General features: G+C 38.6%; 1 protein-coding gene across 2 annotated transcripts in view; it reads left to right on the top strand.

Annotated features, from left to right (window-relative positions):
* cdh8 (cadherin 8) overlaps positions 1-20770 on the top strand; it is a 98363-nt gene extending 77593 nt beyond the window's left edge. Inside the window, exons 7-12 of one of the 2 annotated variants that reach the window (XM_063480253.1) lie at positions 21-268; positions 10614-10750; positions 13307-13428; positions 14165-14282; positions 18227-18478; positions 18665-20770. In XM_063480253.1, coding sequence (XP_063336323.1) covers positions 21-268; positions 10614-10750; positions 13307-13428; positions 14165-14282; positions 18227-18478; positions 18665-19152 — 1365 coding nt within the window. In that variant the 3' untranslated portion in view covers positions 19153-20770. Of the gene's footprint in view, positions 1-20; positions 269-10613; positions 10751-13306; positions 13429-14164; positions 14283-18226; positions 18479-18658 lie in introns of both variants that reach the window. The other variant, XM_063480247.1, reaches the window with a different exon arrangement.
* Positions 20771-26197: the final 5427 nt, after the last annotated feature.

Here is a 26197-nt window from a genome sequence, read left to right as displayed (position 1 = left end):
TTTCATCTTTTCATTTACAGCCTTTAGACTATGAGAGCAAGAGAAACTACACACTCAAAGTTGAAGCTACCAACATCCGCTCAGAACCCAGGAGTAATGGACCCTTTAAGGACACAGCTACAGTGAAAATTGTGGTTGAAGACTCAGATGAGCCTCCTGTTTTCTCCAAACCTATGTACTTATTAGAAGTGGATGAGAATGCGCCCATCAACAAGATCATAGGCACAGTCACTGCCAGGGACCCGGATGCTACTGGGAGCCCTATCAGGTAAGATGCAGTTAACATTAAGCCTGTGACAGAATTTCCATCTTTGCCTCAAAACTATTTGTTGTTAACTGACCACAGCAAAATGGTAGCAAAATCTGCACACACAAAAAAAGTACGTTGACTTCAAGCAGTGGAGAGAATAGGTTAACAAAAATGAACCTTTTCAGGCTATAATGACTTGTTTTAATAAAAGGGTTGACAGTGAGCCATGCAATTAAATCTCTTCATGTCTTTGACCTTTGGAGAATGTGGTAGTGTCTTCTGCAGTGAGGAAGGGACTCAATGATTGTTCTCATTTCCACAAATTTACAGAAAAAAAAAGTAGATTATGAGTTGAAGGCCGCACAACTTTATCTTTCATTGTATGACCAGGCCTGCTGTACTCTCTTCTAGTGTGACTTAGTCTTGGAAATACCACAAGGGCACCTTGAGGATAGGTTATACAGGCAATTTCTCTCCCTCCATCTTGGCATTTCATTAATTCTCCAGTGACTTGCTGACCACATTCCCGGGACAACACTCAACAGGTTGTGTGTAATTGCATGGTAGAGAGCAGGCTGGGTTTCGTAGATTGGTTGAGGTTATAGAGCAGTGGCCGTTCGTTCTATTTTTTTTCTTTTTTCTTTTCTGGTGTCATCCTCATGTTTAGTGATGAGATTGCCAGGAGGAATTGAACCCCACAGATGCATGTCGCTTCCCTGGTAAATAGAGAAGGATATTTCATATATAATGACATCCTTGGCCTTAAAACTCAATTTTATGTCACGGTGCTCTTATGTTTGTTAGTGAAAGTCTGTGTTGGGGAGAGTGACAAGGTAGTCTATAAATTAGTGAAATTATATTCTAAGTGTGTGAAAGTCCACTTTATAATTAAATACAATAATCTCATAATTGCATTTTACTCTGAAGTGGGTGTAGCTTTAATAGCTAGTTGTGTTCACATACTTTTGCTATTTGCTCTCTTCAGTGGATCATTATTGAAAGAAAAAGTAATTAAATAACGAATGAGTGTGGCTGCAGATGGCAGAACCCTGCTGACACAATCTCTTTGGCCATTTGCTGCAATGGAACTGTCCACATATCAACACATTCTTGGCACAGTCTTGGCACATTTTAACTGTTTTGAACATGAGACAGTGAAAATTGGGTGATTGACTGCCATATCACTGCACCAGATCATTTGTATATTTGCGATTTATATTTCATTTTTTTTCTTTATTAGTTGAACTTATTGCAGACAAAAATCTCTAAACGGTTGCATTGCTTCAAGATTTTTTTTTTTTAAATAAAGCTAATTTTAATCTAAAATAGAAAGCAGAAGAAATGGTGACCAGGTCATAGAATGCAGTAAAAAAACCATTATGTGCCATTCTTCATGGGAAACAAAATACAAACAAACACCAGGTTGCATTTTGCCAGAACAATTTGCTTTAAACTAGCACATTAAGGTGATCTGTCTGGTGAGATGGAGCAAATTATTGTCATGGGGGTCTCAGTATGTTGCACCACTCTTACTAAAGACCACTGGATTTCACTTCCAGCTCTGGAGTTTGGTGTTAGCATGTATTGTGACTGAGCATTTTTCTGAGAAAATAATTCAGTGAGTTTTTGGTCCTTGTAAATATATTGGCTGACAGAAGACTAACTTCATGCCTCATAAGAGATCCCAAGTCTTTTCTACAGTACAGAAAATCTAAACAAAGCCTTATCATACAACAAGTCAAACATTGAGTCGTCATTTGGTCTCAAGAATATCATAGAAATCATAAAACAAATGTTAGAGGTGTCTTTCTCAAATGATTTACTTTGTCCAATAAAACCAAAAGAAAACTCAGAGACTCACAATGATAGAAAACTGAACCAAAGTAGAACATTTACACACCACAGAAGCCACGTTTTGAAACTGGAATGATTGATAAACATTAAATGTGCAGTATGCAATTTCTTCACAGTATCCAATTTCTTCTGCTAGGGTCCTCTCAATCAAAATAATAAAATAGATAATTTAATGATGTTTTCAAGTAGTGTGAGAATATTGCCAATTAAAATCTGTCATACCTCAGGCAGAAATCATGTTCATGAACAGGGTGATATATTGGTTTAACACACATTGTGTTTGGTGACACATACACCCACACATTTTTAGTTGGGGCAGCTGAGTGTTGTTACCTGTGGTCAAAGCAATAAAAAAAGAACTAAAAACGAAAATTGAATGAACTAAATCTTAATGAACATGTTGAACATTGTTGTACAACTAGAAAGTGACAACCATTGTTTCCATGAAAGTAGAAACTAGAAGTCAAAATTTATTTATACAGCATGTTTTAAACAACCATCTCTTGACCAAAGTGCTGTACAAGTTATACAAAATATACACTAAATAGAAACAGTCACTAAATACAAAACAAATATATGCTAAGTAAATATTCATAAATGTGGCTTCAGCCCAACTGTAAGTTGACTGCAATCAAACACACTATTCTTATTGATGACAATTTAAGTTGGGGTTTTTTGGGTTTTTTTGAAAATTCAAAAAGTTCAGGATAATCTAAATTCCAAAGTCACCCTGATCATTTCAAAGTCTAAGCTCATCTTCTCAAAGAAATGGCATTGACACAGAAAACCTCTCTACTTGCAAGATTAGGTTTAAAACTTTTCTTTTTGACAAAGCATATAGTTAGGTCTGGATCAGGTGATTCCAAATCTTCCCTTAGTAATGCTGCAATAGGCTTAAAATGCTGGGGGCCTCCCATGATGCATGGAGTGTTTCTGCTTCAGTCACATTTTTTCGCTCAATACGCCCAGTTAATCATTAGTTCTGTCCTGTCTTTTGGCCTGTCTTCTACCTCTCACCCCAACCACTCATGACAGATAGCCGCCCCTCCCTGAGTCTGGTTCTGCCACAGGCTTTTTCTTGTTAAAACAGAGTTTTTCCTTCCCACTGTTGCCAAGTTCTTGCTCATAGGGGCTCATCTTATTGTTGGTGTTTTCTCTGTATTATTGTAGGGTGTTTATCTTACGATATAAAGTGGCTTGAGGCAACAGTTGTTTTGATTTGGGGCTATCCATCCATTCATATCCACTTATCAGGCTTTTCACAACTTGTCAGGCTTGTGGGTGTGCTGGAGACTGTCCCAGCTGTCTTAGGGCAAGAGGCTGGACAGGTTGCCAGTCTAACACATAGGGACAGACAATCATCCACACTCATATTCACACCTATGGACAATTTAGAGTTACCAATTAACCTATCCCCACTAACTGCATGTCTTTAGAATGTGGGAGGAAGCCATAGTACCTGGAGAAAACCCACACAAACACAGGGAGAACATGCAAAATCCACACAGAAAGACCCCGGCCTGATGGTGGAACTGAATTCAGGACCTTCTTGCTGTGAGGCAACAGTGCTAACCACCGTGTTACTGTGCCAGTGTGATTTGGGGCAATATAAATAAAATTGAAGTGAATTGAACTGAATCCACAGCAGTCAACTCTGATAACAAATGAGGCTTTATGCCATCCATTGACGATGGCCTATTCAAGTAGATTTTGGTGCTTTCTTTATAACATGAGAAACTGAGAGGCCATCCTTCCATGGTACAGTGAGGTCCAGCCGGCGAGATGTTTTTAGTAACCATGTCCTGACTGCCACACTTCTGGAAAGAGAGGCTTTCTTCTAACACTGACTTGAATGCCTCAGTCAAAAGTTTGGTGCAGCGTAGAGGAAAAATACTTGGCTGTTGTTCTTGCCTTAGCAGTCTTGTTTACTTTCCTTTGAAACTTAATATTTTCGATTGGTAGGACTTAATGTTTATTACCTTTGACCCTCTGGAAGTCTGTATATTTGGGGATTACTGCAAGGACCTTAATGTGACCCCACCTGTAACAGCCGTCTCCCAGAGCTTTGAGGCAGCCAGTTAATATATGATTAAAACACTGGTTTAAAATGCACACTTTATTAATCTGTGTTTTCCTTTGTTCTTATCTCTTTGTTTTTCTCTTCTTAGTCTCTTAATTTCTTAGGTTTTCTAAAAGAACAGGTCCCTACAAAAGAAAGCTGTCGTTAGTAAAGTTGGATCTATAGCTGTGGAGTGGCAGCAGTAATAGCAGCTTTAGTCAGATGCTCTCCTGCCATCATCTGAACAAGCTCCTGATTCGACCCCTCTGATTAGAATCACTTTCTGTCTTAATCCCCCCCTGCCAGACCAGACCAAACCAGTTTGAGTCGAAACCACTCGAGGCGAGTGCTCTGGTGGGCTGCCATGTCCTCTGCACTCAGGAGACAAACTACCCCTTAGCTGTACTTAATGCATCCAACCAATAACATTTCAGGTGCACTCCATGAAATACTTCCTTAGTACAGCTTTTCTCTGGAGCCTGTGCTCTGTCATTTTCTACCTGACTGATCACAAATAAAAAGCAATGTGACATCTGGCAGTCACTAAGGTTGTCTGACACAAACTGTTGGATTTCATATAATATGTGTAGTTTATATCGAAAATATTGATACAGTGACAAGCATTGGCAAAAGATTTTAAACATGTTTGATTTTCATCTTTTTGTTCATTCTTGTTTTTTTTTTTACTTTTACTTTCACTTTGAAGTGAATTACAGGAGCATAATGGAATTCTGAAGAATGTTTGTTTATGCCGGCTCAATATGTTATGGCACAGCTGACAGTTGGCATACTATGTATGTATGGTGTAGGAAAGCTGAGCGCAGATGGAGAAAAACAAACCTCCAGGTTCATTATGACATCTATAAAGAGAAACTTCACAATTATAATTTACAACTGAGGAGTGCAAGGAGGTCCTACTTCTCTGACATCATCACCAAAAACAGTCATAACGCTCGGGTCCTATTTTCTACAGTTGACAGGCTAACAAACCCTCCTGTGTCAGTGGCAGCTGAACTTCATTCGACCATGGCCTGCAATGACTTTGCCAAATTCTTCACAGAAAAAATCCAAAAGATTAGACAAGCAATTGGTACATCAACAGCAGATCCAGGACATGTACTGTGTCCACCAAAAAACTGTTTAAACACCATCAAACAGTTTCACCCTATTAACAACAAAGACCTGGAGGACATCTTAGGTCAACTGAACTCCTCCTCTTGCTGTTTAGATGTCCTGCCAACGAGTTTTTTCAAAAAGGTCTCAAAGACTTTGGAGTCAGACCTGTTACAGATCATAAACTTTTCTTTAACGTCAGGTGTGTTTCCAGAATCACTAAAAACTGCTGTAATTAAACCTATACTGAAAAAGGACAATCTTGACAAGACACAAATGAATAACTACAGGCCGATCTCAAACCTCCCATTTGAGATCATTGAAAAAGCAGTTTCTCAACAGCTCAATTACTTCTTAACACAGAATAACTGCTATGATGCCTTCCAGTCAGGTTTTAGACAGAACCACAGCACTGAAACCGCTCTGACCAAAGTGTTTAATGACATATGTCTGAATACAGACAGTGGAAAAATGTCAGTCTTAGTTTTACTGGATCTCAGTGCAGCATTTGATACAGTTGACCACAACATATTACTCAAACGACTGGAGAACTGGGCAGGTCTTTCAGGAACTGTACTAAACTGGTTCAAAACATACTTAGAAAACAGGAAATACTTTGTATCAATAGGTAACTTCACATCTGAGCAGACAAGTATCACATGTGGAGTTCCCCAAGGTTCCATCTTGGGACCCCTTCTGTTTAACATCTACATGCTCCCACTGGCACAGATTATAAAGAACAACAAAATAAACTATCATAGCTATGCAGATGACACACAAATATATATCACAATGTCACCAGGAGACCAAGGCCCTGTACAGGCTCTTGGTAAATGCATTGAGGAAACTAATGACTGGTTGTGCCACAATTTTCTCCAGCTAAACAAAAACAAAACTGAAGTAATAGTCTTTGGTGCCAAAGAAAAACGATTACAGGTCACCAGAGAACTTCAATCTATACACCTAAAAACCACAAACCAGGCGAGAAATTTGGGTGTAGTGATGGATGCAGACCTAAACTTAGAAAAACACATTAAGACAATAACAAAATCGGCTTACTATCACCTCAAGAATATTTCAAGGATAAAAGATCTGATGTCTCAACACGACCTGGAAAAACTAGTCCATGCATTCATCTTTAGCAGGCTTGATTACTGTAACAGCATCTTTACAGGTCTACCTAAAAAATCAGTCAGACAACTACAGCTCATTCAGAACTCTGCTGCTAGAGTCCTCACTAAGACCAAAAAAGTGGACCACATCAGTCCAGCTCTGAGGTCTTTACACTGGCTGCCTGTCCGTCAGAGGATAGACTTTAAAGTTCTGATGCTGGTTTATAAAGCTCTGAATGGTTTAGGACCAAAATACATCAGTGACCTCCTGACCCAGTATGAACCTTCCAGATCCCTCAGGTCATCTGGATCCGGTTTTTTATCAGTTCCCAGAGTCAGAACCAGACACGGAGAAGCTGCATTCAGCTTTTATGCTCCATATATCTGGAACAAACTCCCAGAAAGCCTCAGATCAGCTGAAACACTCAGTTTATTTAAATCCAGGTTGAAGACTCACCTGTTCTCAGCTGCTTTTGAATAAAGCACCAAATCCACACTTTTAAGCTTAAATTTCAAAACTTACATTTTAACTACTGACTTTATCTACTGTTCTGATTTTATCTACTGTTCTGATTTTATCTACTGTTTTGATTTTTGATTTTAAATACTGTTTTGTTTGTTTGTTTGTTTGTTTGTTTGCTTGTCTTAATCAATTTTAAATCGTGCTTTTTATTTGTTTTTGTTTTTAATGTCTCTGTAAAGCACTTTGAATCACCTTGTTGTTGAATTGTGCTATATAAATAAACTTGCCTTGCCTTGCCTAATACAAGTAGTCAAGCAAAGGAGATGGTTTTGAAACAAATGGAAATATAATGTCACTTAAGAAAAGACCTCCTACTTCACAGGGATATTTTCCTATATTTTTAATATTTTGTTATTTATACTATATATTATTTCTAACTCTCAAGCAAATCACCATCTCCATTAAAAGAGCTTGGAAATGAAACTAAATAAGATGTTGTGTTCAAACATAAATGGTCAGCATCTAAGAGTCGGGAAAACTAATTTTACCCCTGTGATCCTCCCAGGGGAATAACTGACCTAATAGCAAGCAGGATTATCAGGGGCATTTTGTTTGCTGCCGACAAAAAAATAATATTCTCAATTTTTTCACCTTATAGTCTTCCAACTTGTACAGGCGCTCAGTCACTCACATTCACACTGTAATGGAGATAAAACCCCAGCCAGTCAGGGGTGTGAAAAAACACAAATGGACATAGAAACCTTTCCATGGCTGCTTAGCCTATAATAGATAACCACAGGTAGACATACATATCTGCAGCACATGTTGTGTAGCATGCTTATATGATATATCTGACGCCTGCATAACGATGCATCAAACAATTAATGGTAACAGTTAAGTGGGAGGCATCACTATCATGCCTAGTTTGGCCACAGTAATCCACTCATGTATGTCTTTCATTTTGAAATAAGAGTAATAAGAATTCTTCCATAACGACTAAATAACTTTTTTGAACTTTTAACTCTAACCGATTTGAACTAATGAAAACTTTACAAATGTTTCATTTATTATTATCATAACATTTTCTCTTGGTTTTTCATTGTATTTGAATATTTTAATTCATCGTACTTTAGAAAACTCCCTCCAACATTACCAAACCCATATGTAAAATTGTTTAATTTTAATTTTTTAGGAAATGCTTCTGTTTTATGTGTACATTTTTTCCACACACATATAAAATTGGTTATAGAGAAACTGAATTAGAGCCTAATTTTAGGAAAGGAAAAAACCCATAATATACTCATTTTATAATAGAATCATTAGTGTCATCTTAATGATTCATTTTGCACTTTATGAATAGGCCCACTGCACAGCAATGTGAACAAAAGCAAACTTGACTTTTTTGTTCCTTTAACACATAAAGAAAAAAAATATTTAATAATATATAATATGTAATTAGGTTTTGTTCCTAGTCTATGTTATTGACTGAAGAAAATTTTTGTGACAGAAAAGAGAAATCACTGTGTATAGTAAGCATGACCAATGATAGCTAGCATGGCAAAAGGGGGCCATACTCATAAACTGCAACAGAGAAGTCCCATCCTGGCCACACTGTTTGATAGATGGCACTCTGTGAAAAATGCAGCGCACATCAAAGTTCTAATTACAAAAAAAACAAACAAAAACAGTCTAATTATAGCTTGTAGCTATTTTGCTATTTGAGCTTATGTTCCACTAATATATGATGATGATGTTTATAGTGATTCTGAATATTTTTGGATGTCAGCTGCAGCACTTATAAAATATTTGGCACAAACAACCTCAACATGATGGATAACTATTTGACCTAGGCCTGTCCAGTGCCTTGGAAAAAAAAAAATCTTCTGAAACATAAAGCAAAGCTGAAATGATGTGATAGAAATACACGGACGTGTGAATACATTTGCACCTGTTCTCACATCACACTCGGGAAAGCTGCAAACGTATAATGTTGGAGATCATTTTTTTTATTTGCTTTTAATTCTTTTCACATCACATTGTCAGTTTGAGTGACAGGTGGCAGAACATTTCAGGGTCTGTCTCCTCTCTTCCACGTGAGGCTGTCAGACTTTGACTGGGATCCACTCAGTCTGCAGGAGAGAGGCTGCTCCCAGGTGGGTTGCTGCTGTCTGCCTGTCTTGAAAGTGCTTTGCGTCTGCAGGCCAAGAGAGAAAGCGAAGGAGCGGTGGGGTGTTGGGAGTGGGGGGTGGGGTCCTTATGGACCTCTTCCAGCCTGGCGTCTAGAGGATTTTACACCATTTCATCTCAAAAATGGAAATGTCACGGCTCGGTACATCTCCCCAACAATTGGAATCTGGGCCAGTGGTTTATTTATTTCATTCCCTACCATTCTTGTATAAGCAGCAACCTTCTTCATATAAATAGTTATTGTGACTTTGTCTTTGCCATTTTCTGGTGCTCTTTTTCTGTTTTTTCTTTCTTTTCCTCTGCATTCCTTTCTATTCTGTCTTTTCATTCATTCTCTCACATAAATACTATAGACTCCCTGCCAACAGGTCTACAGTGATAGGGATGAGCAGTTCCAGTGTGAGACAGAATGAGACCCAGGGTGAGGAAGGAGAAGAGACAGGGTGAGCAGTGTGCCTGATGGCCGGGATGTTATTGGATAGGGGGATTGGATTAGTAAGAGCTTGTGACCCAGCTGGATAGAAAAGGAAGAAAAAAAATACTTTTGCAATATTGTGGGTGGGTAGGTGGGGTACTGTGAGGAAACAGAGAGAAAGTAACAGGGACAATGTGTCCTGGAGGTATGGAAACACTTGTGCTGTGCAGTACATGTAATTAGTTCACGTGAATCACTGCAGCCTTGTGTTTTGGGTGAGTAGGATGTTTATGACAGTCACACATAATGGCAAATGAAATGTGTGAAACCAAAGATGACCCATAATGACAGATTCTTTTTTAGTCAGTTTTGTGTGGGCTTGTCCCAAGAATTGGCGCTGTGCGTGCTGCAACATGAAAGAGCGATTTCACAGCTTCAAGTAGCATCAGAAAATTCTCTTTTATGTGCATTCCAGTGCTTCTGCTTTTTTTTTTTTTTTTTTTTTTGGGGGGGGGGGGGAGTTTTATATGTTGCCACTATATTTTTTTTAAACTGGAAGACTATACAAGTCTCAGTCAGTGTGTCACGGGCAGGGTCATAGATTAATTCAATCTGTAAAATACGGAAGTAAAAATAGAATAAAGCATCTCCTTCTACTAGTTTAAAAAGAAATAAAAAATAATTTGCTGAAATCGGACAAGGGCCCTCTTAATAGGCAGGTCACTGTTTAACTCCTGTTATATTCATTACCTCCCCACCCCCATGCTCCTCTGTTGTTGGTGTTGTTTGTGACACAATGCTGTCCTAACTCATTAATGCAAAGCCTTTGGGAGCCATTGAGTGTTGACAGATCCCAAACAGGGTTAACAGCACCACATCTCTTACCCTGACATAACATGTACTAATGGTCTTTTTTGCAGGAAGGAGGCATCGCCTAGATGGGGGGAGGGCTTCTAGGCTGTAATGCCCCCTGCTGTTCATGGGGAGGCAATAATTATCCCTCAGATGATAATTATTGATTTCCAATTGTTTTTAAATTAACATTGATCTACAGGTTTCTCCTGTTAGGCACAACACCCCAAGGATTAGAAAAGATGCTTCAGTGGTGCTGCCGCAACAGTGTTTTGGCTCAAATTTCTGGTGTTTGTTTATCTTGGTAGGTACTTCATTGATCGACACACAGATCTGGAGAGGCAGTTCAACATCAATGTGGACAATGGCAGGATCACGCTGGCCAAACCATTGGACAGAGAGACAGACATGTGGCACAATATTACAGTAACAGCCACAGAAGTCAGTAAGTAACATTTGCTGGCTCTGTTCTCCCCTGCTGTGCACACTGTCCGTAATGATTTATAATGTCAGCACTATCCTCAGCGTACAATCAGACAGTCATAGAAAATAAAGCTTTGGGGTTTTTTTGTTTTTTAATGGGTAACAGCAGAAACACATGTATGCTATCTTATTCCTTTGAACAACTTTATGGGTGTTCTCAGTCAAAGGAATCACTGACCTGCTTCACAAAGTTCTCCATTCAACAGTATAGAGCTGCTTTCTAAACCAGCACTTTTAATCGCTCCAAGAGTATGGCACAAACAATTAGCATTTGAATCCACAGAGGCATTAAATACGTTAATTTGCTGAGTTTTGATTGAATTAAACAGCTCAGTAGTCAATTTGTGAAAGTGCAAGAACATTAAGACGTATCAAATAAACAGTTTTAAAGACATGCTCCAGAGTGGATTGCTCCAACGCCAGCATCCATTACAGATTAGAGAACATCTGCGAACCGCAAAACTCACTGACTATGTAGAAAATCTTGCCGGCAGAGCTACAAACAGCTCCAACCATATGTAAGGCTTTATTTGCATACAGATTGTTTCAGGGGGGCTGTATGTTGTGATAAAGCTTAATGTACCCCTTTAAGCTATTGGAATAGAAATTTACACAGCTTGTAACTTCTTTCTGTCTGATTCTTCTCTTCTATCTCTTCCTCCTCTCTATGTCTCATCATCTATCTGTCGCTTTCTTTCTTTAATCAAAGAAAACACATATTAATTGTCAGAAAATAGAAAGAAAAAAAGATAGAAAGTCCGTACACTGTCGCAATGTTTTGGCCATGCGGTAAAGACAAATCCCACCATCGCAGCAGCCTATTGGAGAAACTGAATGTGTCTCATTTGATAAGCTGGTTCCCTTGTCATGTCGTGCAGCCTTACATTGAAAGCACATTTTCATGCCTCTTGGCAAAGTAACTGTGGCTTGAGATAGTGGCATCTCTGAGAACACCTAATAGGAATTTGCCAAAATAAATACAGCAGTTTTGCTATTCTTCATGGATGGGGAGGGGAAGCCGGTGTCTTCTCTGGCGTGAAAAGCAATAGATGTGTTCCCAGTTCTATCCCGATGCCATTTGCCACCCAAACTGAGGAGCGTTCTGCTGCCTCGCACCAGTTGACATCTGACTAATCAGATTCTATTCCCTGTCTGCTACTAGGGGGAAATCGCTTGCGAGGGGAGGGCACACTGTCTCCCCTCCCTCTGCTCTAATCCATCTATCACTGTCTATCAGACTGTCAATTTCCACTCACCTCACTGCTTACCTCTTTTTCAATTCATCTCCTGGAAAGGCTGAAGGCCCTGAGTTTCTACTGTGTCTACTGCTTCATTTTAAGGTTTTACTGAAATTAGATTACAATGAAAGAGAAAAAAACAAATGCTTTTATGCAAATAATTTGGTATTCCATGCTCAGAAATGTATATTATTGTAATCCTCTGTGACAGTGGTTTAATTTCTTAATAGAAATGTGACAGTGTAACTTTTAAAGACAACAGCTGCTGGAATTATCCTAGTACATAAGCAGTGAAAGGCAGTCTGGCACTTTTCACGGCACTCAGGATTTCTGCTGCTGCAGCTTCACTGCGTCTGGTATGGCCCGATGTTCATAGCAGATAAAATCTGAGAACTTTGGGAAAATGTGATCACATATGCTGACTTTATGATGTGGTACCTGGTATACAGCATAAAGTATGTTGTATATAAGCATGTCCTCAATGTAGCTAATCTGTAAAAATGAAAGCAAATTACAAAAACACACGCACGGTTCAAGAAAAATGTACTGTACGTCTAAAGTAACATTGCAAAGCATTCTCTTAAATTGTTAATTTTCCAAATCAATAAAAATAATTTAAACAAAAATCACTATTGTCACTGGCCACAGTGACACAACCCTCTTGGGTCCACATTAAAAGATAATTGCTTTTAAAGTTGGCATTTGCACCACTGATTAATAAATACACCATTCACAGAGACTCTCGAAAGCGACTGTCAATTACCAGTGATGAATAATTCCAATCAAAATCTAATCTAATTAAACTGCCTTTTATTGTCTTTTTAGACTTCAGTTACCAATGACTCATTAATATGCATGTTTTAACCCTCATGTTTTAAACATTACAGTGTACAGGGGATTTTCAAAAGCACTTTGAATGGGTTTTTTTTTCCATTTCTGTTGCCTAGAATCCTGTTTTGCATCGTTGATACTGGCTGAAATTTAGATTGATGTGGCTTATCATCTGTCCTCCCATCAGCCCAGGAAATGAAGGGAGAATAAAGATGGAAAATAAAGGAAATTAAAACTAGGTCACAGAATTTACCTGGGATTTCAAGTATAACATTTTTTCCATCACTGTCTCTTCTTATTTATTCATCTCCACTTTTCCTCTACATCTTTTGATTCCTTATGATTCTATCTCTCTCTCTATCTCGCTATCTCTCTATCTATCTATCTATCTATCTATCTATCTATCTATCTATCTATCTATCTATCTATCTATCTATCTATCTAATCAGGAAATCACAGTCAGATATCAAGGGCAGTTGTGGCCATCAGAGTAATGGACATTAACGACAATGCACCCGAATTTGCCACCGAATACGAGGCCTTTTTATGTGAAAATGGAAAGCCTGGACAGGTAAGGAAAGAAGACGCTCATTCATCAAAGCAGTTATCTATCAATTTCTTACTCTCTGTCCTTTTCTTTCTCTTTCTCCTCCTTTGTAATGATTGGCCACAGTGAATTATAGGCTATTTATTTCAGTGGGAAACTACAGAGGTGGGAGTACGGTCCTTTTCCTCCGCAACAGTCCTCCCTCCACACAGTGTGCGCTGAGCAAAGGGGAAATGAGAGCAGTCAGGATTGATCAGAGTGGATCATAATTCAAGACTGTCTTTCATGTCCTCCTCCAGATGGCACAATGCTTCCCCCAGCCAAAAATCGTGGACAAGTACTTAGCATTCTCCTTTTCATCAATCGACCTCATTCACGGGACCTGTGTATATACCATAGGGAGTTTTACTGAAAGGAGGAGAGAGAAAAAAAAGTAAACAGAGAAAAGATGAAACTGTCCTGCCGGGCCTGAATTCTAATTTCCAATAAATCATAAAGACATACAGTGTGATAAGACCTATGATGACAGATTAACAGATAGAGCCAGGAGCCTGAAAGTGTGCCAGACTAGACAGGACCTCATTGATAATAATCTCAAACTCCAGGAATGAATAGGGCATATATTTCATCAGGTGTGATCCAGCCACTATTACACTGAGGCAATCTGCGGTGGCAAAAACAGAGTAATGAATAGGCTGCCTCCTCTAATGGCTTTGAGCCCTCCTCTGTAAATCTGCTTTTCTATCTGTTTTCAACACAGGTGATCCAGACTGTCAGTGCGGTGGACAAAGATGACCCAATCCAGGGCCATTACTTTGACTATCGTTTAGTCCCTGAGATGCTAAACAACCCCAATTTTACCATCAAAAACAACCAAGGTGAGAAGCAAATGACATCAGAGAAAAATAAGTCTTTTGTGGCAGAATGACTGAAGTTTCTGCAAATTTTTTCAATGGCTTTCCAGTCTAATCTCTAACCCGCGGCACGTTAGCCATACTGGAGATGAAATCTGGTGGATCAGTGTAGCTCACAATTAGCAGATGTGAAATTGTCTGGACACCAGCTTCTTTTTACTCCCCAGCGCGTTTTGAGGGAAACTAAATGAATGGGATCCAAATGGATTTTCCTGGTATTCTTTCAGCTAAATGTAGGGTGACTTCCTAGGAGCTGTTGCAGTGTGGCAGATGGTACTAAATTTATTTGCTAAATACTCTGATTGGTTTATTTGCCATTTTCTCGTGTTTTTTATTCCATTCCTCTTCTCTTGCCTCTCCTTCACTACCGACTCTGAACCGACTGTGTTCACCATGAGTTGTGTAATAGTTTCAGCTTGGGGCAGAACGATCTTCATATGGTACTAGCCTTCTGTTTCGATGTGGAAGCTGTAGGCGAAGTTACTGCTACCTCTCTTTGATGCAAGATGAGTTTGTATAAATCAGGTCAAGTGGGCTACCATTTTTTATTATTATAATATTTTTTAACAAACCTTGCGCTTCCGAACAGCAGTGGCAGGATATGTGTATAACATCCCAACGTGTTATGAATAAAAGGCTCTGAAGCACAGACTTGCTTCAGATTATTTAGTCTTAACTCTGGATCAACTTCAAAGTTTATAAAACATGCATGCTCCTGAATCCTGTCCTTTTGTGTAGAGGAGATTTATTAGTTTCTTAAGATGATGTAACAGATAAAACCTCCACTAGAAATGATTCACCTCTAAAAGCACAGCTCTGTGTTTGACCAGTGAACAAAAAGCCTCCTCTCTTCCTCAAATGCCTGAAACAAAAGTAAATATGTGTTGTGGTTTGGCTCCATATATTACATACCACACCACAGCGGCCACTTGTCTATGGTAATGTTAATTCTAAACAGAAAAAAGCCCATTGCACCATATTCCTCTGCACTTGAGTGACTATTTCTATCTGAGGCGGCAGCTGTGGGAGACACTTCAGTGAAGAGCGTCGGGCTCCTGTGAGCCTCTGTGTGCTGCTTTTGTTTGTGATGATGAGTCTAATTGTAGGGAATGCACAGTGAAGAGGTTAGGGGTAGCCTGCCATGGGGAAAATGGCGAAGGTTCTGACCAGCTATATAGAAGATACTGAGCGTCCTCACAGCTGAGTATTCAGTAGGCGGGATGCAACAGAGCAGGGCGTCCCATCCTCGGTAGCTGAGACAACATACTCACCATGATGCCAAAAATGTAATTCTGCTGATAGACATTATTTTCACACTAATGTTTGTATGAGGAAATAACACAATGTTCCTTTAACAAATGCAATGTTGAACACATTAGGAATAAAATGTACTATTGCTAAATTCATTATGCTCAAGGGTTTTACCGCTACAGTTTCTGGTGGCTAATGTCAAATAATCTTTGACAGGTACTGCTTTATCGTCATTAATAGAACAGAATCATCTCCTTTCAATTCTACATCACCTTTTAGCATTATCGTTATACTTGTGACTATTCAGAGTGATCCTTGTTTATTAAAAAATTAAAGGGTCCATCAAAATTTAATTCCTACTTGGCAACACTTTTTTTCCTGGGTGCCTCCAATATTTGAGGTTCATCTCTAGGTGCTCTCCTATTTCCATGACCATCAAGATTATGGTGCATGTATGTATGACACCATAAATGTCATACATACATGCACCGTACATGTGTTTATCTGCTTTTGATTGCCAGATTGCCAGAGTGCCTGCTGCACACAATCTACATATGCAATCCACACAGTATATCCAATTTTAAACTGCAACCTTGCAATCCAGGACCTAATACAGTTAGACAGACAGTTAGATGCTGAATAATTTTCTCTAAAATTGCTCCTTCACTTTACCTCTACTTGAAACCATGTTGCCCCTTTTTTAACATCATTGTGAGTGGGACAAGTAGCACTGGCCAGTAACTGCAGCAGTCCATATTGCAGTTACTGGTTATGATACATTGCTGATAAATCGTCTCTTAAAAATTTTAATATAAACAGACTTTTCAAATAAGAGTGTAACTATTCAGACTGCCCAAAGTTTTGTCATTATGCCCCCTCTTTCCTCCTACAAGCACCAAAGAATTGTGTCTTGCACCCCGACTTGCTGAACCAGCTACAAGACAAAGGTTAGCAAAGGAAAAGTGCTTGCTAATGTAATTTTGCAGGCTAATTAGCCAATTAGCTGTACACCGAACAGCTTCAAACTTTACCTGCAAGTGTCAGTCAGTTTAAATATTAATTGTTGTAGTCCTTATTCTTCATCACCACTGCTGAATGAGCCTTTACTGCATGTTAACACAAAATTGTCTCCGGTCCTATAAACAACATTTACTGCTGCAAGTTAATTTTGTTAATGTTGTGATGCTGAAAGATTGTCAATGAAACATGTAGTCTTATACTCAGATTTAAGGAAAGGCTTTTTTAGGGACTAATTATTAGTGTCTGTGATTATACAGCATACAATGAGATGCCAATAATGAGGACACAATACAACTGTGACACAAACTGACACCCTAACCATTTTGTATATTTATTTCTAGGCAAATTTGGCCCTACCAATATGACCTCTTTCACTTCTTAGATCCTTTCATGTTAGGTTATAAAACATTTAATTTAGGTAGGTTTGGAGACTTCACAGGCATCGGGAATTTGAAAGTGTTTAGACTGTTGGTGTCACTTTTGCTGTCACTGCTGTCATTTGTAGCCTCCCACATAATACGTTATTTATAGCAAATCTTAATTTAAATAAGGCTTTGCTTTTGTCATAGTGACAATTAATATTTCAATGTACACAGTGTTCATCAGAACGCTAACAGTCAGTAGATGAAACACTGTTCAAGTGGCCTAATATATAAAAGATAATAAAAACAGCATTGTTGTAAACCTAGTGAGTTCAGTCTGTTTGAAGGTTATGTGCACAGCTGTCTTTCTCTTTGAGTAGAAACTCCGTCTGTCGATTGGCAATTCTATTTTTTACCATCAATAGTTGCTAGGAAAATGCAAATCATCTGCATATCAGAACATGCCCTAATGGTTTACTTCACCATAGTTTATACTTCTTACTATGCAGTGCTCAATGATCTAAATAAAAAGGGACATGTTGGTGCTCACAAAGCAGAGTGTATCACTTTGTGGCAGCACTCATAAGAAAATAAATCTGAGCATATGTTCACATCAATTACAGATTGTGCAAAGCAAATAATTCTATCATGAAGTCTTCCATCTTATGATTAAGTTTGCTCTGTCAACACGAATGTTTCAACTTGGCCCTTCTCTCTGTATCACCAGATCTGTTTTCCCCCTCTCTTCCGCATACCCTCAAGCTGTGAGGCAAAGGTTAGACTATCAGAAATCTTGTATGTTTTCCATAAGATCAGCAGGAGTAGGTTCTTATGGGACTGCAAGTGTTTGATAATGTGAGGAGGCTAAGGAGTGCCAGCTAATGAGCAGACAGCTTCACAGAAGTGCCATCAAAGAGCAGCTGGCACCTTTCTGGGTCGACATGTGCCATCTTCTTAGCCAGTGTCGCCTGCCGTGGTCCCTTCATTTCCTCCGCTTTCAAAGAGGGACAGCGAATTCAGGTTCACCTTTCTTCAGAATCCTCAAATTGGACTGTAGAGAAATGAAGGAAGGTGGTTGGAATCTATCTACAGCATTGGAATGTGAGAATGCTAAAAAGCCTAATGGCGATTGATGTGAAATTAGTTTACCCTCATGCTGCACTGATCTTCACACAATTTAATAATAGAACTTCAGTCTGTCACCACCATGAATAATAATGGGTTTTTCTCACGCCCTTGCAAAAATTCATCTCTGGCTTTACATCTCTCTGACAGACAATTCAATCAGTGTTCTAGCCAAGCATGATACCTTCCGACGACAGAAACAGGAGATGTACTTCCTGCCAATCATTGTGACGGACAATGGGAATCCACCGATGAGCAGCACCAACACCTTGACGATCAGAGTCTGTGGGTGCAGTAAGGATGGCATTGTCCAATCTTGCAACGTGGAGGCGTATGTCTTACCCATTGGACTTAGTATGGGGGCTTTAATTGCCATCCTTGCCTGCATTATACTACTGCTAGGTGAGGTATCCGTTCTCTTGTGCATCATTCTATTGAAGTGGTTTTTATGGATGTAGTAGACATCATAGATTTTTTCCTCCATAAAAGATGTACTTGTACTAACACAAAATCCACTTGACCAATCCTAACCTAGTTTTCCGTGTATTTTTCTACCTATTTTTCAATCTTTCTTTCTGACAGTAATAGTAGTACTATTCGTGACCTTGAGGAGACACAAGAACGAGCCTCTGATTATCAAGGATGACGAAGATGTGAGGGAGAATATTATCCGTTACGATGATGAAGGAGGAGGTGAGGAGGACACCGAAGCATTTGACATCGCCACGCTGCAGAACCCGGATGGCATCAATGGGTACCTGCCACGCAAGGATATCAAGCCTGACCTGCAGTTTATGCCACGGGCAGGTCAACATTCGGGTCCAAATGGTGTGGATGTAGATGAATTCATCAACGTACGGCTCCACGAGGCAGACAATGATCCAACAGCACCACCTTACGACTCCATCCAGATCTATGGATACGAGGGCCGGGGATCCATTGCTGGCTCCCTCAGCTCACTGGAGACAGCGTCATCAGACTCTGACCAGAACTATGACTATCTCAGAGAATGGGGTCCACGCTTCAGAAGACTTGGGGAGCTCTACTCTGTGGGTGAGAGTGACCGTGAGACCTGACCTTTGATTTCTTAAAAACAAACAAACAAAAAAAAAAGACTTAAGATTTTTTTTTTTCTGTCCACATACTTGTGTATTGAACGCTAGGGGGTTTGTTGGCTTTTAGAATCTGGTGTTTAAAAAGAAAAAAAAAACAGTTAATAACAAGGGAGGCCACCTTTTTGTAATCTTTTTAGAGTGAGGTATAGCAGTTGTCATCTACTATGTCAAGCGCATTATAATTGTTCAGCCAAACAATGTCTTTATTAGGAGATCTATGATTCTTGTGGAGTGTAACTTAGATTCCGTTGTGGAGTGTCTAGCAGTATTTTGGGTGTTAGTCATTTACTGTGACTACCAGTAGCAGAAAAACCCTGGCATTGCTGGTAGTTGCTCAGTGAACAGATATTTTTGGGTTCTCTGAAGCTTGAGCGGACACCATGCTCGATGCTCCATGGACAACAAGCTGGACTACAGAAGGTGGAGAGGGTTTCCTGTCTCCCTAAGCCACCCAGCTGATGGTGATTGCAAGGAACATGACAATGACAAAGCAATATATGGTCTTCATTACAATGATGAATGTATGTATGATTTGAAAAAAAGCAAAAAGACAAACCAGTATTGGCTTTAAGGTGAATTTGTTATCATTTGATATGTTCTCTGGTGGCCACATTTATAAACTATCTAAAGCCCAGAAAGGCTTGCTTTATACAACTCTTTGTATTTACATGCTACAGGTGTGGGTTGCAAGCATTACTAGCCTATAAAAGACTGAAGTGAAGACAAAAAAGAGAAATGTAGAAACTCTGAGGCCTTCTTTTTACAGAAGCAACATTAAATACAATTGTAATCTACTGTTTTTGACAAGAGATGTGTTGATTCTTCATTATTGTTCTGAGTTTTTGTATATCTGCTCCTAAGTCTTTTTTTCTGTGCTGACTATTTGAAGTGAGTGTGTTCAGATTATTTCACATTCAACAGTTTTTTTCTAATCACTTGAACACTATTTCATAACAGCCAAACCATATCATAAACCTATTGCAGTTGATGATGTAGATTAGATTTAAGCAGGCAAACAAGACCTCTAGGTTACTGTAGCAATACAGATGAATTCATTAATTGGGACTTCAGAAATGGGATCTTTCTGACACATGCTAATTCTGTATAAAATATATTTCGTAATATATTCCGAGGTGCAGCGTCTGAGCACAATAGTCCAATTGAGAACTAAGTGACTCTTTTTAAACATCAAATCTCATTTAGGAAACACAGATTGTGTTAGCCCAAGAAAAATGAATTTGCGGATCAAGACCATGTGCATATTGTGCTTACACTGTATGATATCAATAAAAAGACTTGTACTGTACATAGAGTTACTGCTAACGTCATTAGCTTTCAATGAGGTGGTAGGTTTTGTCTCTGCACGTTAGCTCTTGCACATTATGAGAATTTCAATGGCACTACAGCTGCGTGCATACTCAGTTTGTACTGATACAGTATTATGGCAGTTCTCGGTAGACTAAACAATATATATGGAATAGTCCTACATGCAGATCATATTTTCTACTGTGCTTTATTGCTTATAAATGTGTATGTTCAATTATTTACTCCCTGTACTGTAATCTAAGATACCCTGTATTGTTTCCTACTATGTGAAATATATTTTTATAAATATTGCCGAATGAGTGTGCTTTTCTTATACAGGCTAGAGGTCAACACTACAAAAAGTTGAAGACAGTGCTATGAGGATAATTTTCAGGTCCGCTTAGTGACACAAAGCACAGGGTCATCCTTGGGAAAATATTTGAGAAAATAACCCTGATGACATCATGCCAGTGTCATCAAGGTTATCCTTGCCTGGAGACTACAAATAGTATAGCAGAAAGTATGTTTTACAGACTTAACAAAACAGGACCACGGCCATCAAGTACTGATATTCTCTTTGGTGTCACAGGCATTGCTAAGATACGTTAGACACAAGGTGTACACTACTGACGGACTGCCCCATGCACCACTGGACTTTGAGAGCTAATCTGCCATTTTTAAAGAACAAGAACGTGTACATTTGATTGCGATATTGTAAAACAGAGAGAAAGCTGGGGAGACAAAGTGAGGGAATGACATGCAGCAAATGGCCTGGGGGTGACTGAAACCCAGGCAGCTACAGCAACAACTACATCCTTTAGTATATAATGCGTTCGCTCTGTCAGGTATGCTACAGGGGTAGCCCCACCACCTATGGTTTTCAATGGGACTCCTTCACCAACCTCTATATGTGATAAGTTGGGAGTGAGAGACCTATCTGTAAGATACAAGCAGCTTTGACAAAATGTCAGTAAGACATCTGAGAACAGGATGACTTGGCTGACTTCTGAAATATTAGGATACCACTGTTGTTTAAGTTATGTTCATTACCTTGTGCCTGCAAGTTCCTAAACTTCCTGAAAGTAAGATTCAAGTATATAAATTACTTGAAGAAGACCTATTTAAAAAAACAAAATCATTTACATTTTCACACAACAGTGCACACAGATTTAAAGGAAATACACCAGAAGGGATACTGCAAGACATCAGCACAAAATAGCTCCTGCAATGTTTTGGATGTTCAAGAAACAGACAAATACAAACAACAGAATCTAAGATCAGCAGACACAAGTGGACCCATTCTCCAAACACCGGGATGGCTGTGCTGGTTCTCTAAAAATGCTTCTGGCAAGTTTGTGCATCATCAGACAGCATGATAAAGACAGAAGCTGCCCTGTAGCATTATATTTCCCACACCGTTCTTCACTTAGTCACCTAGCATACTTTGGCCCTGTGCTGCTTGAATGCTATAAAAGTCAGTTTTGCTGTGTTGTTGATGTTGCTTTGGAAAGCAAAAATGGACTTCTAACCCACTTGACTTAGTATTCTGTTAAAACAGCCTTAGACTAAACCTGCATGCTAAAAGCAGCATCAAGATAGGGAAATACATCAATAGAGAAAAAGAATGTCAGTGCTTATCATTTTCCCCTTTCCCAGCCAGTTTACTTGCCTTGAAAACAGCTGTCATGTTGAAGGTAACCTTTCATCCTTAAAAGTTGCCACTTACTTGAAGAAATTGTGCTGTCTTAAGAATTTGGTTTATCATTTTGACATTATGAAGATGGAACAGTTCTAGTTTTGCTAGAATGTAGCCAACAGTGCAGCAGGACTGAACTTTGTACTGCTTTGTCACGCAGATTGGAATACAGCAGTCATTTATGGTTGCAGAGTCAGTGAGGGAAAGAAGGATAGAATCAAGAAGCATTGCACATGCTGTGTGCATTTTTACACATTTGTCAATATCTAAAACATTTTGTTAGTCTTAACATTTAAACTGTACCATATCAAGATACCATTGTGTATTAAACCTGATTTATTACTCCTCTCAGATATAAACCAGAGAGATTGTATTGTGTTACAGTAAAGCTCATCTGACCCTGCTATTTATTTATTTATGTTTTTGAAGCAAGATCTCCTGTTTTCTGGCCTTTATAGCGTTATTTCTTAACGTTATTTCCTTTTCTTGAAAAATGTCTTCTTTTTGTTAATCTTGTTGGAAGATTAGAATTTTTACAGGTTTATCTGATATCAAGGTTTCTCATAAATACAAAAAAAAGCTTTGATCGTATCAAATACAGACACTGCCTCACTGAACTGAAAGACAAAAAAAAATCACGCTAATCTGCTTGCACATATGCCTACAGCATATAAAGATAGCGCATGCACAGCTAATACTGCTGCGATGAAAACAATACGAATACTAGTTATAGTGATTAGTTACATTTAAATTACAAACCAAAAAAATGTATCTGATTCGACACACTATTATTCACCATTTAGTTTTCCAAACTTGCCAGAGTGGTCTTAGTTTTTCAGATGCTATTGCCCTCTGGGTTTGGATATAATGTTAAGCCTGAAGGCTGTTATCTTTATGCACCTGAACCATTAGTCAAAATCAGCCATGGAACACATTTTAGCAACTGATATCTTCAGCTAAATGATAGCACAAATTGTTTTTTGGAATGTGCGACCCCGGCAGGTCAGCAAACTCATTTGTAGTCAATCTTCATGCTCCCCCACTGCTGTGTATGGCTTCAGGTTTGACAGAAGTTGCCTAACTAAAGAGTAAATCAAATTACCTTCTCACTTTTGTCACGTAATGGAAGTGTCCCTCGGGTGACAACTTTGCGCTCGTTGTTCCCTGCTGATATGTGCCAGATTTTATATGGCAGCCCTGTGGCTCCAACTCGTGTGGTGTAGAAACTGTAATTACTGTTGCCTGGCAGAGATGCCCCCAATTATAAACAAACTTTGGTGCATACAAATTAAGAAAGCTGCTTTCTATTCTGGCTTTAAGCTACAGATATCACATTTGTTTTCTTTTTTTGTTTGTTTGTTTTTTTGTGTGTGTTTAGTTTTTTGTGTTTGTTTTATTTATTTATTTATTTTATATTCACCTTGGCTTTATTAATATTTACTGGTAGTGTTGGAACGGGTGAGGACCACTGATGGGGGATTAGGGAAAATTGGAGGTGGTTTCCACTGATGTAATTTTAAAAGTGTCAGAGAAGAGAGGAATGAGAGGTACGGTAGCAAAATGATTGGCAGCAGTCTGAATGGGAGGAATTCCTTCAGTGAGCTGAAGTCTTGAGTTAGGAATCATCTTGCTAATTCAAGATCATGTCTAACACTAAGCTTCATGATAAAGCAATTAACCAAAGAGCTAATGAGCTTGAATAGAACAAAGCTTGATTGAAACATGCTATACTGCTGCAGAACACTATTCATCCTATCAGCTATTGCTATTTTATAAAAGTGTGATGATTCAGAATTTCAGTAATGACAATTAAAAACTTTAACAAATCAAATGTAACACATCTCAGACTGAATATAAGTAATATATAAATTTATCCTAATGTTCTCAACATTTTAGCTGCAGATTTAGTTCCCAAAGTTAAATTAACAATGACCAACCGAAATACAATAATTGTGCAGCTTTTAGTAGGACTTTCATTTACCTATTAGTATATACTCTGCTCCCCTGTCTTAGGATTGAAAATAACTCCAAAAATAACTCACTGAACTGCTCATAAAGATATTGCTAAAAGAAATCATTAGCCTTCCAAATACATACTGTACATATTACTGTATGAAAAACTAAGCCCTGTGCAGTTTCTCTTAAATAGTTTTCTTACCTTTTCTCTCAATAAAATCCCAACAGAATTCACAAACAAACCTGTTTCTTTAGTCTATGAATTTATTCCCTCATTATGATTGAACTTATTCAGAGAGGATAACCTTAAAAGTAACTTTTTAATTATGTTCCATCAAACAGTGTTTACATATCTAATTTAGTCCACTTTGATCTTCACTACAAAAGAAAATCAAAGTAAACACTGGATTCAGGTACAGCTGTAATGGAATACATGGATGTTTCTACACAAATGATAATAGCAAAAAACAGAAAAGAAAACACCCAACATTAAAGAAAAACTCTCTCTAAGCTTGTTTCCAGAATGGAAAGCGATTTGAAGGAATTAAGTGTTACCAGGAAAAGAATCATGAGAATGGTCTAACTAATCTTGTGTTTTCACCACTGGTCACTGAACCGCCAAACCAAACAAACACCATATGGTCCCAGCTGCTGGACTAATTCATTCTCCTAGCACTGTTCAAAGTTTTCTTGACATGCAAGACTGTGTGACCAAATCTCAGTCAGCAAACTTTGGCATTCAGTTAAGCTACAGTTGGAACTTCCATTCCTTCTGGTTTGTTGACTTGTGTCAGCCGGTAACTAAAAAAATATATATAAATAAATTTTGTGTTCTATAGAATAGAATGCAAAACAAAAAAAGCTATAGCAGAAATCCAGCCACAAAAAACAGAGAATTCATTCATTCAGACTCCTTTTTTCCAATATCCTCAGCTACAAGCAGGCAAAAATACACGAAACAAAATTTTTCTTTATGTACATTTATTGTTCAAGAGCCTGGAAGGTAATTTTTTAGTCAGAAATGTATTCACAAATCCAAGTATCTGTTAAATTATGGTTTTCAGCTGTAATCTATCTTTCAACAATATTCTGGTCATTCCTTGGAAAAACATAAAGTCTCTCTTATTATACCTTTAATTCAGCACCAATATGGATTTAGTTTTGTTTTGTTTTTTTATTTTGTTTTTTAGGTGTGTGTTTGTGTGTGCGCTCCAGTTTTAGCAGCAGAGAGGATAGCTGTTGTTTTGATTCATTGGTCGCTAACACGGTGGTCCTAATCATGCACCATGGAGTGTATAATTGACCCCTCTTGCAATTAGCATTAATTAGCACCTCTGTTGGTGGATAGCACAGCCAGCAGAAATGCACCATAACTGTCCTGCCGTTTCTGTCATGCACCGTTTTCTCAGCTTCAGCCAAAAACCTGCTGGAATCCAAATTGGTTCCTGAGCAGATCGGAACCCTCACAGCTGCTCTTAGGATGAAAGAAACTTGGTCCTGCTGGAGTACAGTTCAGGTTTTATGAGCAGACACGTAGAGCTGGTTAGACACTGCGCTATTGATAGTTACAGCTGTTCACACCTACATCTTGACATCTATTGTTGTTTTTTTAATTTCGTTTCTTTTAAATAAAAGCTACATAAAACTAATAAGCAGCCAGAACTGTAAATGACAATTAAAAATATGAGCTGAAATATGTACTTTTTCAATGCTTTCCATAATGTCCAAATGGAAAACAAGTTTAGTCTATGCACCCTTGTATTTAGTACTCTAAATCAGTAATTACCATAAACTTAAATATTTAACACAACTCAGCTCTTTCTACACAATGACCAACCAGTACAGCACCAGCAGTAATGAACCAATCCATCTTTCACTTTCTTGTTCCACTCTCCATTCACTTGTGAACAAGGCCCCAGATACTTAAACGTCTGTTTATTAAGCTTTGTCTAAAGGTTGGATAGGTTCTCCCTTAAAGATAAGGTGAGGATCACAGTCATTCAGGAGATGCTCAAAGCAGAATCGCATCTCCTTATCACTGAGGTGGTT

The sequence above is a fragment of the Pelmatolapia mariae genome, linkage group LG1 (genome assembly GCF_036321145.2).
Source record: "Pelmatolapia mariae isolate MD_Pm_ZW linkage group LG1, Pm_UMD_F_2, whole genome shotgun sequence".
NCBI classification, from domain to species: Eukaryota; Metazoa; Chordata; class Actinopteri; order Cichliformes; family Cichlidae; genus Pelmatolapia; species Pelmatolapia mariae.
This window is presented reverse-complemented; position numbering and strand designations above follow the sequence as displayed.